The sequence below is a fragment of the Lagopus leucura genome, unplaced genomic scaffold, assembly GCF_019238085.1.
Source record: "Lagopus leucura isolate 7727_CA_CO unplaced genomic scaffold, USGS_WTPT01 Super-Scaffold_100122, whole genome shotgun sequence".
NCBI classification, from domain to species: domain Eukaryota; kingdom Metazoa; phylum Chordata; class Aves; order Galliformes; family Phasianidae; genus Lagopus; species Lagopus leucura.
In genome coordinates, this window is record NW_024962327.1 from 200,264 (window position 1) to 216,244 (window position 15,981).

Here is a 15,981-nt window from a genome sequence, read left to right on the forward strand (position 1 = left end):
AGAAGAAGGAAATCAACATAGCAGAACTCTCAGTTTGTTAGGGAACCTGCCCTACTGTTTGCAGCTTGCAAGGAAATAACACTGGAAGGAACAAGAGTTCTCATTGTGAGTACAGAAAAGAAACACATTTACTTAGAGCAAGAGGGTAGGACAGGAAAACACAGCATTACAGAGGCCATGAATTCTCTTCTGGGGGAAAGAAAGCTTCTCAAGAAGGGGAGGAAGCACTACAACAAAAAGAGGGAGAATTCAACAATTACAGAGGACAATTAACAAGCAGAACAACAAAGTGTATGTGAAATTATGTCAAAAAATAAAAAGCTATAACAGGGATCTAGAGGTGACACAGTGCCCCACACTACACTCAGTGGCTCATGGAAGACCTCAGCAAGCTGGCAGACACTGAGCAGAGGTTAAAGCCAGCCAGGGAAGAGATGCAGGCCCTAACAGCCATGGCAGAATTCATTCTGCCAAACTTCCTGCTCCTGAGCTGTGGGTGCTCAGCAGGGCTCCTGAGGAGCTCTGTAGGAGGAGGAGCATCTTCTGCCCCAAGGCCTCAGGGGATGGCTGTAGCAGGCTCTCCTGCTGACCAGACACCGGGTGTAGGGGGAGTCAAAGGCACAGAGGAGGAATCTGAGGACTGTGCCACGAATCAGGATGAGCAGCAGTGAGTACATGCATCAGAGAGGATAAATCCATTTACGTGTAAGTTGCACCCTATCCTGCACCACTCCACCACTGGGGGTGGGCTGGGAAGGGCAGTGCTACCACAGAAACCATTGGGAAAAAAAGGTCAGAGCTCTTCAACCAATATACACAAAAGGAACAAAAAATGGCTTCTTGCTTTCTCTACAAAACTACGCTTCATCCATTGAACACGTAATGCAAACTCTGTGATGATGACAATCAGGAAAATAAAGCACATGCACTACAAAATGGATCCCCAAGATGAAGATGTGTTTCTCTGTACATAGTTTGCAAGATCAAAACCAAGAGAAACTGATTCATTTCAGAGCTACAGAAGCAGTTTGCAGCCATTTGGTCAGAAATGAGTCCTTCCCACTTCTCTACAGTGAAGCAGCTCACATTTGCTCCAAATTGCTTCAGCTTTCAAAGCCCTCACCAACAAAAAGCAGATGATCCAGCCACGTCCTCACAGAGCACATTATAAATGAATAAAGGAGGAAGGATGGCAGGGTTACACATTACTGAGGCCAGGGAGACTCGGAATAAAAGCTGATGTTTCTCCAGGAAGCACAGAATTGGCCTTTGAAGCCTGAACGGACAAAGAGCACAAGAGAACAGAACAGCAGCAGAGGTTTCATCTCTTCATAACTACCAGTGATGAGGATCTGATCATGAAATGAGTTTGTAGCACAGCTGTCTGTGTGACTGAGAGACACCCAGGTGACGCCCTGCACCACTGTCCCTGACACTGACACAGCAGAGGTCTCTGAAGGGCTGGAGATTCTGAGAAGCTTTGAGATTGGAAACACAAAGGCATTCGTTGTAGATCTGCACGGGAAGCGGCTTCACTTGGTGCAGCTGCAGTCAGATTATTTCTCACCAGGCAACTATGCAAAATTCGTTCTACTCATCCTCATTTGGTACAATCTCTGTTTTTCTGTTCATTCTCATAGATGGGTGGACACAAGAACGTGCTCTTTGTAAGATGAAACAGTCACAACTGGCAGTGTGGTGTGGGAAAATACAGTAGTGGGAAATAGCAGAGGGGCTGAGCAGCAGGAACACAGAGCGGGACGTGGGGAGGACATGAAGGGATGACAGAAGCAAGGGATGCAACGGAGACCCAAAGGTCTTCAGCACTTCACAGAGATTGGCTAAAAAAAGGCAGTTCTGGAATTGGAGAGAAGTGATTTGAGGAGTAACAAAAGGGACAAGGAGCACTCCGTGATGTATTGCATGACATACAGACAACAGCTATGGCACAAAACACACCAAGCAAAGTAAAATCAGATACAGCGTGAACTTGTGGACTAACACAGAGGTGTAAAACCATCTCAGCAAACATAAAAAAATGCCTCTAAGTGGATCCTGGATTGAGGAATGAGCCACAAACATCAAATCCATCCAGTTTGGAGATCTGTGGTGCTGACAGCTCGCTGTATCCTTCGTCCTCAACCAGCTGGAAGCCATGGAACTTTGGGGGAGGACCACAAAGCCAGAAATAGAGGCAGATATCAGGAGATGTGTGCTGTATTATTACTGAAACATCCTCTGTGTAGTGGTATTCATTTCATTTCCTTTTCTGCTGCAATTAAGTCTGTGCCCTCCTTTGGAAGGAAGGAGTTAATGAGCCTGGTATGTTAATGAACCTGCTGGCTGATTCCGTGCTGCAATCCTTGCGCCAGCAATAAGCTCATGTGGGAACTTCCACAAGCTCTGTCAGTACAAAGCTCCTCCCATCCACACACAGTAAGGCAATAAGCACACCAAAGGGCACCTGGTTTTGTTGTTCAGCCCCACGTAGCTCCTGCTGCAGCAGTTCCACCACCTGTGTTTGTCCCAGCAGAGCTTCTTCTCGCTCCTCCAGCTTCCTCTGAAGCGTAAGCAGGTTCTGTGGGAGAAGGGTCTGTAAGAGCCCCTGAGAGGCTACTGCAGAGGGACCACATCCCCTAAGTTTCACCCACCCACCCACTCCTTGCAACAGTTACTTTAATGGCCCAAATTGCTCTTATTGATGTCCACCACAGAACCAAAGTGCAGCAAGGAAAGCTCACTGCTGTTTCACAAATAGGGAACGGCAGCACTACAGCTGCATTCAACAATAACTACATTCCTACCTGCAACAAGGGAAGTTTTACAGCAGCTCAGCAGGCTGAAGGGGGAATGCTGGAAGTGTGGAATATCATTCTAAAAGCAACCTGACAGCCCCAAGCCATCAGCTCCATCTCCTCTCACCGCTGCTCACTTTGCTGAGAACAGCTTTCCCAGTGCATCCTCTGGCTCTCAAAATGTATTTTCTTTTCTCCTCTTCACAACAAGGCAATTATAACAAACATACCTGCTGCACCTCTGCTTCCTGAGCTGCTTTGTCTGCTGTTCTCAGCAATTCAGCTTGGTGCTGGTGAACCTGCTCTGTGAGGAGAGCTTCCTTCTCCTGAATTACTTCCTGCAGCGAGCTCAGCTGAAAACAGAAACCAAAATACAGTAACCAGAGAGGAAAAAGAAACAAGCAAACATAACCCAAGAGGGTTGTAAGTGTGACAGATGTGCAGGTGTGCTTTCAGCATCAGCACATCACTCATGTCTGGCAACCCTCTGTGTGGCTTTGGTCAGACAGCAACTCCAGCACTGTAACATACAGACATCAGCAAGTGACAGTTCAGATCCCATATAGAAAAGAACATACCATAAAACATACATGATAAAACATAATCACTACAAGTACGAGCTGGTAAAGCTCCTGATTTTGTATTTGCACTGGATCCTGTCCACTGCACAGATCAGAAGCTAAAAGTGACATCCACAGCACTAACATCAGCCACCCCAGAAAGGCTCACAACAGCAGCAGCTCTATGTGATAACAAGCTCATCTGCTCATCCCCAGCAAAGCAGAGAGAGGCAATGATGGGGATGGGAGAAGCTCCAAAATTCATCCCAGAACAGTGATAAAACACCATAACCCATCCACTAAAGCACAACAGGAGGCAGGAGCCCAAATCCCAACTCAGAGCAAGGGCTTCCCTGCCCAGCCCCATCCAGGGGCTGCTTCCTCACCCCGTGCTCAGAGAGCCACCTCTCTCATTAGCCAAGAGGGAAACTCAGTAAAAGAACTCCACTGCTGAGCACCTTTTGCATGAAGTGGTGGAGACAACCGAGGGATAATAGGGTGGGAAGCAGCCAAAGAGTGTTCTGGGATTGCACAGACTGACTGTGGGGTGTTTGAAGGAAGAACTAAAAGCATGGAAGCGCATGGATCTAGGATGTTTGGGAAGGAGCAAGCACAAAATAGGTGGCAACGGTATTAAAAAAGCAAGCTGTGTGTAACAGCAGCTGGTGGACACGTCTGTCTGGCCATACCCTGGTGGATCCGGCCATACCCTGCATCTGATCAGCACTCTCTCTTACTGAATTGTATTTCTAATTCTTTTTCTTTTCTGTGGGAAACACCTGTCCTCCAAGGGGAAATGCATCTGAGAGCCTCTCATCAGAGTCAGGCTGGGGGCCAAAGGGCTCATGAGCCTGTGGTGATGGCAACTGAAGCCATGCAGCTGAATGCATCACCTCCAGCTAACATCACCTCCAGCTAACTCCAAGCCAGGTGACACAGTAAGCACAGAATCCTTAAGAGTTGGACTTCATGGCCTTTAAAGGTCCCTTCCAACTGCCCTGCAATGCACAGGGACACCACAGCTCCATCAGGCTGCCTAGGGCCTGGTCCAGACTGGCCTTGAAAGGGAGGTCTCTCCAGGGACAGAGCACCCACCAGATCTCTGGGCAATCCATGCCAGCACATCACCACCCTCACTGTGCAGGACTTTTTCCTTATATTCCACCTAAATCTCATCTCTCCTCCTTGAGCTTGAAGCCATTTCCCCTTTTTCTGTCACCACAGACTCTGTTCAACTGTCTGTCCCCTTCCTGCAGCTCCCCTGCAGACACTGACAGGCCACTCTCAGGTCCCCTCACAGCCTTCTCCTCTCCATGCTGCACAGCCCCAGCTCTCAGCCTGTCCTCATAGGAGAGGTGCTCCATCCCTCGGCTCATTTCTGTGGCCCTCCTCTGGACACGCTCAAACAGATCTGTGTCTCTCCTGTGCTCAGGACTCCCCATCTGGGCTCCATGCTCCAGGTGAGGTCTCAGTGCAGATGCCCTCCCTCAAAAGGGAAAGATGGGGAATAGCACCCAAATTCAAAATCACAAGCAGACTTGGCTGTTGGATGGCCAAGGGAGCTCCAGCTATACCAGAGGGACCACAGCACCTCGAGGGGCTCTAAAAGCAAGACCTGCTTCTCTGTATTTTCACATCTCTGAGGGGAAGACAGCAGGGAGCCAGTTAGCAGAGAGAAGGGTGTGCAGCTGTGTATTATGAGTGTCTGCGTGTATCCACACCTCTCCAAGGAGAGCAGCACAGGGGGCTGGCTGTCAGAGGGACCAGGGGAATCCCAGTCAGCTCTGTGCACGTCTTCAAGACCAGCAGGTCTGTGCCTACAGGTGGAACAGAACCATAGGCCCCATGGTTTTGCACATTCACATGTCAGGAAGTGGAAAAACTGGGGTTCAAGAGCTGATTACTGAGCAGACTGAGCACAGATGCTGGGAGGACCCACGACCTGCTACTGTGCATATTCTCACCATTCTTTCATCTGTGCTAACAGAGAGAAAAACGTCCTTTGTGTGCTCTCATACCAGTGCTGCACTGTATGGCTGTCTGCACACACAGATGCACGCCCTGAACACACACACAGCTGCCAGGAGCAGTGCTCTCAGGATGGACCTTGGGTCCTGGAGCCCAGGTTTCTGCCAAGATGGCTGGATTTGGGCACATCCCCACCAGCAGCAGCATGTCACCAGGAATAGGTCTCCCTTGTGAATTACATCAGTGTAAGTGGTGGGGTGAGAAACACAGTCAGAGAAAAAAAGCTTTGTTTTTCCCCACGTACCTGTGATGCATATTTGATTTCAGTGTCTTTCAGGTTCATCTCAGCTAAAGCCAGCTGCTCCTTCAGACCCCTTACAGTCTCTTCCTGCTCCCTGAGCTGCTCTTCCAGACCTTCAGCTTCATCCCTTTGCTCTTCTCTTGCATTTTGGTTATTCTGACACTGCAAGAAAGAATCAGGAAAAAAAGAAACATAAGCAAGAAAACTATTGGTATTACTGTCAATTTTGGAAAAAACAAAACACCAAACACCACTGCACTGGACTTCAAACCACGTGCTTATTTTTTACTACTTTAAAAAAATAAAAACTCTTTACTTGTTTTCTTTTTCACTTCATTCCTTTGCCAGTAAAGCCCTCTCACTTCAACATCTGTGCCACCCTCTCGGTGCCCTCCTTCCTGGCACAGCTCTAAGAGGAAATTACGTTTCTTCTAAGCTTGGCTCAGTGCTGTCACAAACTTACTTAGCATACTTTCAAGACATTTAAGTCATCGACAAAACCATCAAAGAGATGTGGCCCTAAAACAGAGCCCTGCAGAACCCCTGCAGCCTGATGGAAGCCCAACTGTCAGCCAACTGCTCACCCATTGCACTGTGGTTTTGGCTACCATATGCTGGATGCTTTGTCCAGAAGGATACTGTGAGAAACAGCCTCAAAGTTATACTGGAATCCAAAAAACAGACACCAGCCCTTGGTCAGCTGGTGGGGATCTCATCTTAACAGAAGATGCAGTCTGTGAAACAGGGCTTGCTTCTTGTGAGCCCATGAACCTTTGACCAACGACTTTTCAGGATTGCCTTTCAGGTGCTTTTCAATTAGTGGCCACCCCTCACCTCAGAGCTCACATCTTAATGTCACTCACACTCACCTTTTGACTTTCCCTACAATTCCTAACTTATTTTTTCCTCTCCCCAGTGTTTCTAATCACCTTTTACCCTCTTTGGTTTAGTGAAGATCACCCCAGTGTGCAGTGACCTCTCTGGGCTTCCATCTCCCTCCTCTTGCCAACTCGCACAAAGTTCTTCTAAAAAGATGATGTGGTCAGCAGAACAGTTCCCAAAGTTCTCACAAATTCAGCAGTGCCTGTGGTAGCTCCTCACCAGCAGTCAGCAGCTTCTTTAACATCCTGGCATGGGACATTCCTGCCCCTCCTCTTACCCAGGTTCACACAAACGGTTCCAGTTTACCACGAAACATTGCAGAGGCACAGGAAGATACATGGCTTAGAAATACCATCTTGCATTTAAGTTACTGCCTTCCAACTACTCCTTCTGTCTTGTATTCCAGCCTACCTCCCCTCTCTTTTGCTGTGCTATCAGAACAGGTAACCTTTGGAAACAGCTCACACACAGATGTGATTTCTGCAAGAACTTTACCCATAAGAGAGTACTGAAGATACACAGCATGAAACTGACCCGTACCCTTGGGGAGATCAAGCTGTGCACCCCAAGGAGGTCTGTAGCACAGAGAAGCTGGACAGATCAGCTTCCTGCAGCAGACATCCTTGCTGGGACTGTGGATGTCCTGCTAACAACAGAAGGGCGAGACCTAAGACACAGGGCAACCCCAGACGATCTGCAGAAGCAACATCTTTTAATTCTCCCAACCTTAGCACACATTTGCTCCCCTGGCACGGCCTGTGCAGGCAGCAGAGGGCCCTTCTCTGTCAGCTCCTCGATGCGTTTGTTCAGAGATGCCAGCTTGGCTTTGGCCTGAAGTTTCAGCTTCATCAGCTTTGCATCAGCAGCCTCGCGTTCCTCCTGGAAGAGAAGAACACAAATGGGCTGTGCTTAAAATCCCAGTGCTGCCCACCATCCTGCAAGCACCACTCATAAAAGCTGCAGTTTTGTCAGTCTGCCTCTTTGCCCAAACCCCTCTCACTACCAATGCTAATTAAAGCATTCAGAAAACAAACTTGCTCCAAAGCGCTTTAAACAGCAGAACAGTTGCATGCTTCTGCTCTGCCAGTTTCTCTCCGGGGGATGGACACTCAAGGGACATTTCCTAGCAGTCAGAACAAGTTAAATTTGACTCCCTCTACAGTATGCAGTCCCTCAGGACTTCCTCTCCTGCAGTGCCTCAGGATAAGCAATACATAAATTTGTTTAAATGCCACAAACCACTGGACTGCTGGGAGGCTGCAGCACAGCCTGGTAGATCCCAAATGCTCTGAACTGGAGGGGAAAAAAAACACTGACATAAAAGATATCAGCACTTGTCAGAGCAATGACAACTCCAAATGAAAATGGCATCTGGACGCCACGTCTTCACTTCAGAGGCAGCTACACCTAAACAAAGGGCACAGAAGCAATCCCACATCTCTTTGGTTGAGGCCCACTCTTTGGAATCCCAAACCCGGCACCTTCAGCAGTGCAGGCATCTCAGTGGCAGAAGAAAACACAAAGCAGCCTGCACAGAAAGCTGACACAGCATTTCACACCTGCTGTTAGGTCCTTGGTTAAAGAGATGATACCTTGAGCACAGCTTCCTTTTGCTGGAGCAGGGCATCCTTCTCTCGGATCAAATCCTTCAGCTGGACAACCAGCTTCTCAGTCTGTGCTAACCGTTCCAACAGGTCCTCTGGTGCCTCCTCCATGCCTCCTCCTCCCAGCTCTGAAGGCTCTACCTGAAACAGTGAGATGAATGCTCTGGAGGAGCAAAGTCCAAACAGACCACAGCACACATCCTGATGTCACCTTCAGGTCCGCTCCTAAACGCTGCCTTCTTGTTCCTTGCAAACATTGCATGCAGCCTACAGAACTATACATGATTATGTGAAATAGTGGGAAAAGATCATTGAGAAAAAGATGTTGGGGATGCCCCGTTCCTGGAGGCATTCAAGGCCAGGCTGGATGTGGCTCTGGGCAGCCTGGTCTGATGGCTGGTGGCCCCTCCACATAGCAGGGGGTTGGAACTGATGATCATTGTGGTCCTTTTCAACCTAGGCCATTCTATGATTCTGTGCATAAGGGGGGGGAAGAAAGAACAACAACAAAGAATGCATGCATCTTCAATGAACACAGGAAAGCTGAAGTGAGTGGCTCTCAGGAGATGCCACCACTCATGTAGTCTGCACTGCCCGAGGTGCTAAAAGGCAGCCTGCAGATCAAAGTCTTCTCCTGGCACCCAACTGTGCACAGCTCCTCTTCCTGCTTACAGAACCATTAAAACTTGGAAGTCTTTCTTCATTCTCATTCTAATACTTTTTCTAGCATCACTTTGAGATTTAGAAACTTACGTAGATTTTGGTTTGCCCCACATAAGCACTGACTTAAGATGATGGGAATTCAGAAGCAGAGTGGAACGTTGGCTCAGTAGCTCCTTCAGCACTCAGCAGTGAAGGAGGAAATAGTTCTCACTGCAGCCAGATGGTTTACACTCCCCAAACCAATTCTATGTGATGCCTGGAAGTCTTCTCACAGAATCACCAAGGTTGGAAAAGACCTTCAAGATCACCCAGTCCAACCATCCACCCATCCCCAATAGCTCTCACTAAACCACATCCCTCAACACAAAATCCAGATGTCCCTTGAACGCCTCCAGGGTAGGATGAGGTTTAACAGAAGCAAGTGTGGAGTCTTGCATCTGGGGAGGAATAATTGCATGCACCAGTACAGGTTGGGGGATGAGCTGCTGGAGAGGAGCTCTGCACAGAGGGACCTGGGTGTCCTGGTGGACGACAGGTTGCCATGAGCCAGCAGTGTGCCCTTGTGGCCAAGAGGGCCAATGGCATCCTGGGGTGCATTGCACAGAGCGTGGCCAGCAGGTCGAGGGAGTTGATCCTCCCCCTCTGCTCTGCCCTGCTGAGGCCTCACCTGGAGCACTGCGTCCAGTTCTGGGCTCCCCAGCACAAAACAGACAGGGATCTCTTGGGAAGAGTCCAGCGGAGGGCCACCAAGATGGTGAGGGGCCTGGAGCATCTCTGCTATGGAGAAAGGCTGAGTGAGCTGGGTCTGTTCAGCCTGGAGAAAAGAAGGCTGAGAGGGGACCTGATCCAGGTCTGTAAATATCTGAGGTGTGGGGGGCAGAATGGCGAGGCCGGGCTCTTTTCAGTGGTGAGTGGAGACAGGATGAGGGGAAACGGCCGGAAACTGCAGCATAGGAAGTTCTGCACCAATGTGCGAAGGAATGGCTGTGCAGTGAGGTGAGGAGCACTGGAACAGGCTGCCCAGGGAGGTGGTGGTGTCTCCTGCTCTGGAGATGTTCAAGACCTGCCTGGATGCCGACCTGTGCGACCTGCTGTAGGAACTGCGTTGGCAGGGGGTTGGACTCCATGAGCTCTGGAGCTCCCTTCCAACCCCTACAATTCTGTGATTCTGTGACTCCACCACCTCCCTGTGCAGCCACTCCAGTGCCTGACCACTCTTTCAGAAAACATTTTCACTACAGCTTACTTACAGTGTCAGAGGACTCAGACTCAATAACTGCATCTCCACCATCACCAGACAGCTCTTGTAGAACAGTATTTGCCAAACCTGACAAACGGCTCAGCATCTTCAGCCTGAAACAAAGCAAAGAGTCAGGATACAGCCAAAACTGCTAGGGGAAAAAAAAGGCATCCCTCCACACTGGTCAGGCTTACAGAGAATGCAACTGCTCTGCCAAGAGAACACAGTGCTTTACCTCAGCTCACTGAGTTCTTGCACTTTTACCTTTCCAATCCTCTGCCCCATCCCACCTAGGAAGGGAGAGCAAGCAGCTGCATGGTGCTGAGCTGCCAGCCAGGATTAAACCACAAAAGAACAGAAAAACCTCAGGAATTGCATTGGGTTTGTGTGACAAGGTTTGGGCAGCAGGGGTGGCCTCTGCCAGAGGAGTGCAGGAGCTGCTTCATAGCACAGGCAGCTCCGGATGCTGAGTGCACCTCCAGGAGAGCAGATTGAAGGAAGGGGAAGAAATGCTGCGCCACTCAGAGAGAGAACGTTCAGAGAACACCAAGGTGGGTGCAGGAGGAGGGCAAGAGGTGCTCCAGGCATGGAATAGAAGTTCCCTGCAGCTTACGGAGAGGAGCCCACTGCAGAGCAGGCAAATGTGGCCTAAGGAGGCTGCAGCCCACGGAAAGGCCCTGCAGAAGTTGGCCCCAGGTCTGAGTGCAGCCCGTGGAGGTAAGTCTATGCTGGAGCACATCATTGGGCAGGAGCTGCAGCCCGAGGGACCTCACACTGGAGCAATCCATCCCTGTGGGAAGCCTGTGCAGGATCGGTTTGGGAAGGATGGCATCCCATAGGAGGGACCTCAAGCAGGGCGAGGGAGGAGAGCAGAGGTGAAGCATTACAAACTGAACATGTCTGCCATTCTCCCACACTGCTTGGAGGGAGGAGGCAGGAAGAGTTTTTAGTTTGTTGTCAGTTCTCCTTGCTCTAGCCTGACTGCAACAGAACATGCAAGTATCATTAGATAGAAACTCAAGCTTACATCAAGTTCTGAAGTCTCCTCCGTTTAGCCAGCAGGAGACTTCTCAAGCTGGCTATATGCTCATTCTCAACCTCCTTTATCTCTGCAAACAAACCCCTCCTCTCCCATTGCCACTTAGAGCATGGAGACACCAACAAGGGTGAGAATCACACATCACTTCAGCGTGGCAGCCACAGCTCCCAACCACCTGACTTTAAGCTGGGTGTGCTAACATGCATTTCTCTATCGGGAAGCAAAAAGGCCACGTGAACACCAACCTCCTTCATGGACTGGGGAGCTTATAGGTCTGCTTGTTCAGCAGGGGGGAGGTTTGCAGGGCAGTGCTGCTGCTCACACACAGCTCCTTCACACCATTCCTGTTTATCTCGTGGGTCCTGGCAGGTCACAGCAACAAAGGGTCCCTGAAGGCAGAAGAGAAGAAAAACAATTTATTTGACAGTAAGGAGATAAAACCTCTCTCCTTTCTACACAACACGCTCTGGGTCTATCACAGTCACTCATCTGTGGTAAGCATTGAAAGTGAAAAGTCTTCCTTGTTTGGAAAATATGATTTCTCCTGTCCTTGCAAACGCACACTCTGATTTCCAATGCTTTCAAACTCTGTCCCTGCAGCCTGCAGAACAGAACGCCTGGGAAGCAGTGAAGCAAGCAGGCAGGTCTTGGACTCCTGTAAACAGTTCTGGAGGTGACACTTCTGGTGAAGGACACTGCAATGAAGCTAGGAGTGCTCATGTTCTGTATCAGTGTAACAGCCAGCAAACGCAGTGCCAGTACCTCACATGCATCCCAGCTGGCCTGCACCCATCGTGGAGCTCCAAAGCAACGCAGGCTTACAGGGAAATTTCTTCTTTCACCATTAGCTGTTTGCCAAGCTGGCAACAGAATAGACTCATTTAAAGGCATGGAAAGTAAAAACGCCTCTGTGACCACCAGCAATGTTTGAGGGTGAATCTGCTCTTCCCACTCAACACAAGGCCACAGCTTCTCAGTGTCACAAACGTGCACAACCTCTACTCCAGGCCAGTTCCAGACAGCTTCCCAAGGAGGGGAGCTCCACAGCTGCCCTGGGTTGTGCTGAGGCTCCATCACCACACAGCAGATGAGCACTTCGTGGTGTTCAGAGGTGATTTCCTGCATTCCAGTTTGCGTCCACTGCCTCATCCCATCCATGGGCATCACTGCAGCTCGGCTCCATCATCTTTGCACCACCCCAGAGGCTGAACACAGGAATAGCAGAATTACTGTCCCAAAGCCAGGTCAGCACACACATTGGTCTCACTGACTTGGGGCAGAAACAGCCCAGTGCTTGCATTTCCTATTTGCTTAGTTAGCATCATGGAGCCATTCAGGTTGGAAAAGACCTCTAAGACTGAGTCCAACCACTAGCTGACACTATCAGACCCCACCACTAAGCCACATCCCTCAGTGCCACATCCACCATCTCTTCCATGCCTGCAGGGCTGGTGACAGCACTGCTGCCTGGCACAGCCCATCTCAGCACCTCACCACCCTGCCCATGGAGGCACTCACTCTTCCTAATGACCAATTTAAACCTTTCCTGGCACAACTTGAGGCCATTTTCTTGCATCCTGTTCCTCATCACCTGAAAACAGAGATGGCCCCTCCTCACTGCAGCACCCTGCCAGGCAGTTGCACAGTGACGAGCTCTCCCCTCAGCTTCCACTTCCCCACATGGGACCACCTGGATTCCCTCAGCTGCTGCTCAGAGGTCGTCTTCTCCAGTCCCTTCACCAGCCTCATTTTTTGAACACATTCCTCCAACTCACTTCCTTGTAGAGAGACAGGCCCCAGACAGAACACAGCGCTGAGCTGTGGCCCCAGCAGCGCCATGCAGAGGGATGGGCACCTCCTGCTCTGCTGCTGCTATGAGCCAGGATGTCACCGGCCTTCTTGGCCACCCAGGCACAATGCTGCCCCGTGTTCAGCTGCCAACCAGTACCCCCAGCTCCTTCTCCAGGCACTTTTCCCCAGGCCAACACTGCTGCATGAGGTTGCTATGACCCAGGCACAGGACACTGCAATTGGCCTTGCTGAACAGCATTGATCCATCCTATCCAGATCAACCTGCAGATTTTCCTTCAGGTACCCAAAGGGGAGCTACAGGAAAGAGGGGACAGAGTCTTGAACAGAGTCTGTAGTGACAGGACAAGGGGAAATGAATTCAAGCTTAAAGAGTGTAGATTTAGCTTGGATATAAGGAAAAAGTCTTTCACAGTCAGGGTGGTGAGGCACTGGAACGGGTTGCCCAGAGATGTGGTTGAAGCCCCACTCCTCCAGACTGTCAAGGCCGGGCTGGAACAGGTCCTGGGCAACCTGATGGATCTGTAATGTCTCTGTGCGTTGCAGGGGAATTGGACTTGATGGTCTTTCAAGGTCCTCTCCAACTCTAAGGGTTCTACGATTCTGCGACTCCTAACCTCAGGCTGATCAATGTTCATGCCTAAGTTGGCACCATCTGCAAACCTGAGGAGGCACTTGACCACCTCATGCAGATCACTGATAAAGCTATTAAAATTGCCCCAATCCTGAGCCCTGAGGAGTGCTGCTGGCAAACAGCCACCAGTGGGGGTTAACCCCACTCCCAGAGACGCAGCTCCTCTTCCCTCAGAGAACAGAACCTCCACCCGAGCCTCGAGAAACCAATTCTTGAGGAAAATTGGGAAATACCAAACACTGTGCTAAGGCTGAGCACGTGGCAGGAAGGAATCACACAGGATGGACCAACTCCCTCATAAGCAGCAGTCGGCAAACACAGGATGCACGCAGCTCAGTGCACACCCCACTGCCTCACCCAGTGTGCAAACAGCACAGCTGGCAGCGAGCAGCCACAGTTCCTCTGGGCCCACAGTGATCACAGAGGGGTTCTACCACTCCTATGGGCCCATAAGGATCAAGAAGGAATGGATTTAAGCTGAGACAGGGGAGGTTTGGGTTGGATCTGAGGAGGAAGTTTTTCATGCAGAGGGCGGTGAGGCACTGGCGCAGGTTGCCCAAGGAGGCTGTGGATGCCCCATCCCTGCAGGCATTGGAGGCCAGGCTGGATGTGGCTCTGGGCAGCCTGGGCTGCTGGTTGGCGACCTGCACACAGCAGGGGTTGGAACCAGGTGAGCACTGTGGGCCTTTGCAACCCAGGCCATCCTATGGCTCTATGATTGCAGTGGGGATCCGCAGCCCCTCAGGGCTCATAACGACCTCACGACAGATTTGCACTGCCTGCACACAAGTGACAAAGTCACCCACCCCCATCTCATCCATCCCCATTTCTGTGTATCAGCTACAGATGAAGAACTCGGCGTTACCTTTCCCCTCACTCGCTCCATTGCGACTGCATTACACACACGCTACACACACGCTAACTTCAATTCTTTGCTTTTTTTCCTTCTCCCGGAGGCAAACAGGCGCTGCTGCCGCCCCATAGCTCACGATCTCCGTCAGACGCGACCCGCAGCAGCGCCTCGAGGCCCGACCGCCGCTCTCCACCGCCCCGCAAGGCCGCCTCGCTTCCCCCCCCGACTCGGCGGGCCGAACGCACCCCGTGGCGAAGCGCCAAAGAACGGGCACAAAACACCGACCTGCCTCAGCGCTGCACTGCGCGCCACCACAACCAGCCACCTCAGCACCGGAACGCGCCGCCGCCACTTCCGGCCTCTAGCCCCGCCCCCCGAAGCAGCACAGCCAATCAGCTGCGGAGCTGAGGAGACCGACCGCTGCTGTTCGCGGACACGTGGCAGTAAGCCGCCAATCCCGAGCCGGGCCTCGAAGCCCCGCCCCATAACAAGGAAGCGAATGGTTAGCCGAGACGGGGGGCGGGGCCTTACCTTGTTCGTACAGCCACGCCCCCTTCGTGGCCACGCCCCCCGCATCCGGCTCCCGACCTCCCCGTGACCGCTTCCGGCTTTGTTTCGTTTTAATTAGCTGGGAGAGAGCAATTTCTCTAATTACCAGCTGCCTACGGCTAATTTATTTCACTTTCATCCTCATTACGTTCCGTTAATGCGCCCTGGATGACGTGAATGGGAGTTGACTCTGCTGAAACTGTTACGTGGTGCCATAAGTGCATGAGGCCATACAGCTCCATACAGCTCCATATTGCCCCATACAGCTCCATATTGCCCCATACAGCCCCATACAGCTCCATATAGCTCCATACAGCTCCATATAGCTTCATACAGCCCCATACAGCCCCCTGCCCGCATACAGCCCCATGGCCCCATACAGTCCTATGGCCCCCATACATCCCTATGCTCCCATACAGCTTCTTGGCCCCACTCAGCCCTGTGTCCCCATACAACCTCATGATCCAGCTCCTTGCTCCCATATAGCCCTGTACGCCATACAGCTCACTGGCCTCAGACAGCTCTATACCCCCCCATATGGCCCTATAACCCCCACAGAGCCATATGTGACATACAGCCCTGTACCACCATACACTTCCATGGTCCCATACAACACTATGGTTCCATACAGCCCTACGTCCTCATGCAGCTCTTTACTCCCATAAACCCCATACCCAATACAGTCCCATGCAGCCCCATATCTCATACAGCCCCTACTGCACACATTCCCATAGTAGCTCTGTATCCCATATTCTGTACAGCCCTGTGCACCCCGTACATCCCTATGCAGCCCCATACAGCCCCGTGCTCCATGCAGTCACACACCTGGTTCCCAAATCAATCCATGAGTTTGGTGGCTGCCCCACACTGCTATTTGCTGGTGAGCACAGGACTGCATGCTGACACACAGACACAGCTCCATGTGAGACGTGCACAGAAAGCAGAGCCCCTCATCTGAAAGGGGGATTAGAAAGTGGGGTGGGATGGGAAAGGGAAGGGAAGGGAAGGGATAGAATAGGAAATAGATGGGATGGGATGGGATGGGATGGGATGGGATGGGATGGGATGGGATGGGATGGGATGG

At 51.0% G+C, this 15,981-nt stretch overlaps 1 protein-coding gene across 3 annotated transcripts in view; it reads right to left on the reverse strand.

Annotated features, from left to right (window-relative positions):
- The window catches only part of GOLGB1 (golgin B1), a 40,403-nt gene extending 25,705 nt beyond the window's left edge, over positions 1-14,698 (reverse strand). For 2 of the 3 annotated variants that reach the window (XM_042887791.1, XM_042887789.1), the window contains exons 1-8: positions 14,634-14,698; positions 11,298-11,441; positions 10,024-10,126; positions 8,099-8,251; positions 7,233-7,385; positions 5,628-5,786; positions 3,026-3,148; positions 2,465-2,578 (exon numbers count right to left, since the gene is read on the reverse strand). In XM_042887791.1, coding sequence (XP_042743725.1) covers positions 2,465-2,578; positions 3,026-3,148; positions 5,628-5,786; positions 7,233-7,385; positions 8,099-8,251; positions 10,024-10,119 — 798 coding nt within the window. In that variant the 5' untranslated portion in view covers positions 10,120-10,126; positions 11,298-11,441; positions 14,634-14,698. Of the gene's footprint in view, positions 1-2,464; positions 2,579-3,025; positions 3,149-5,627; positions 5,787-7,232; positions 7,386-8,098; positions 8,252-9,440; positions 9,472-10,023; positions 10,127-11,297; positions 11,442-14,633 lie in introns of those variants that run through there. The other variant, XM_042887790.1, reaches the window with a different exon arrangement.
- Positions 14,699-15,981: the final 1,283 nt, after the last annotated feature.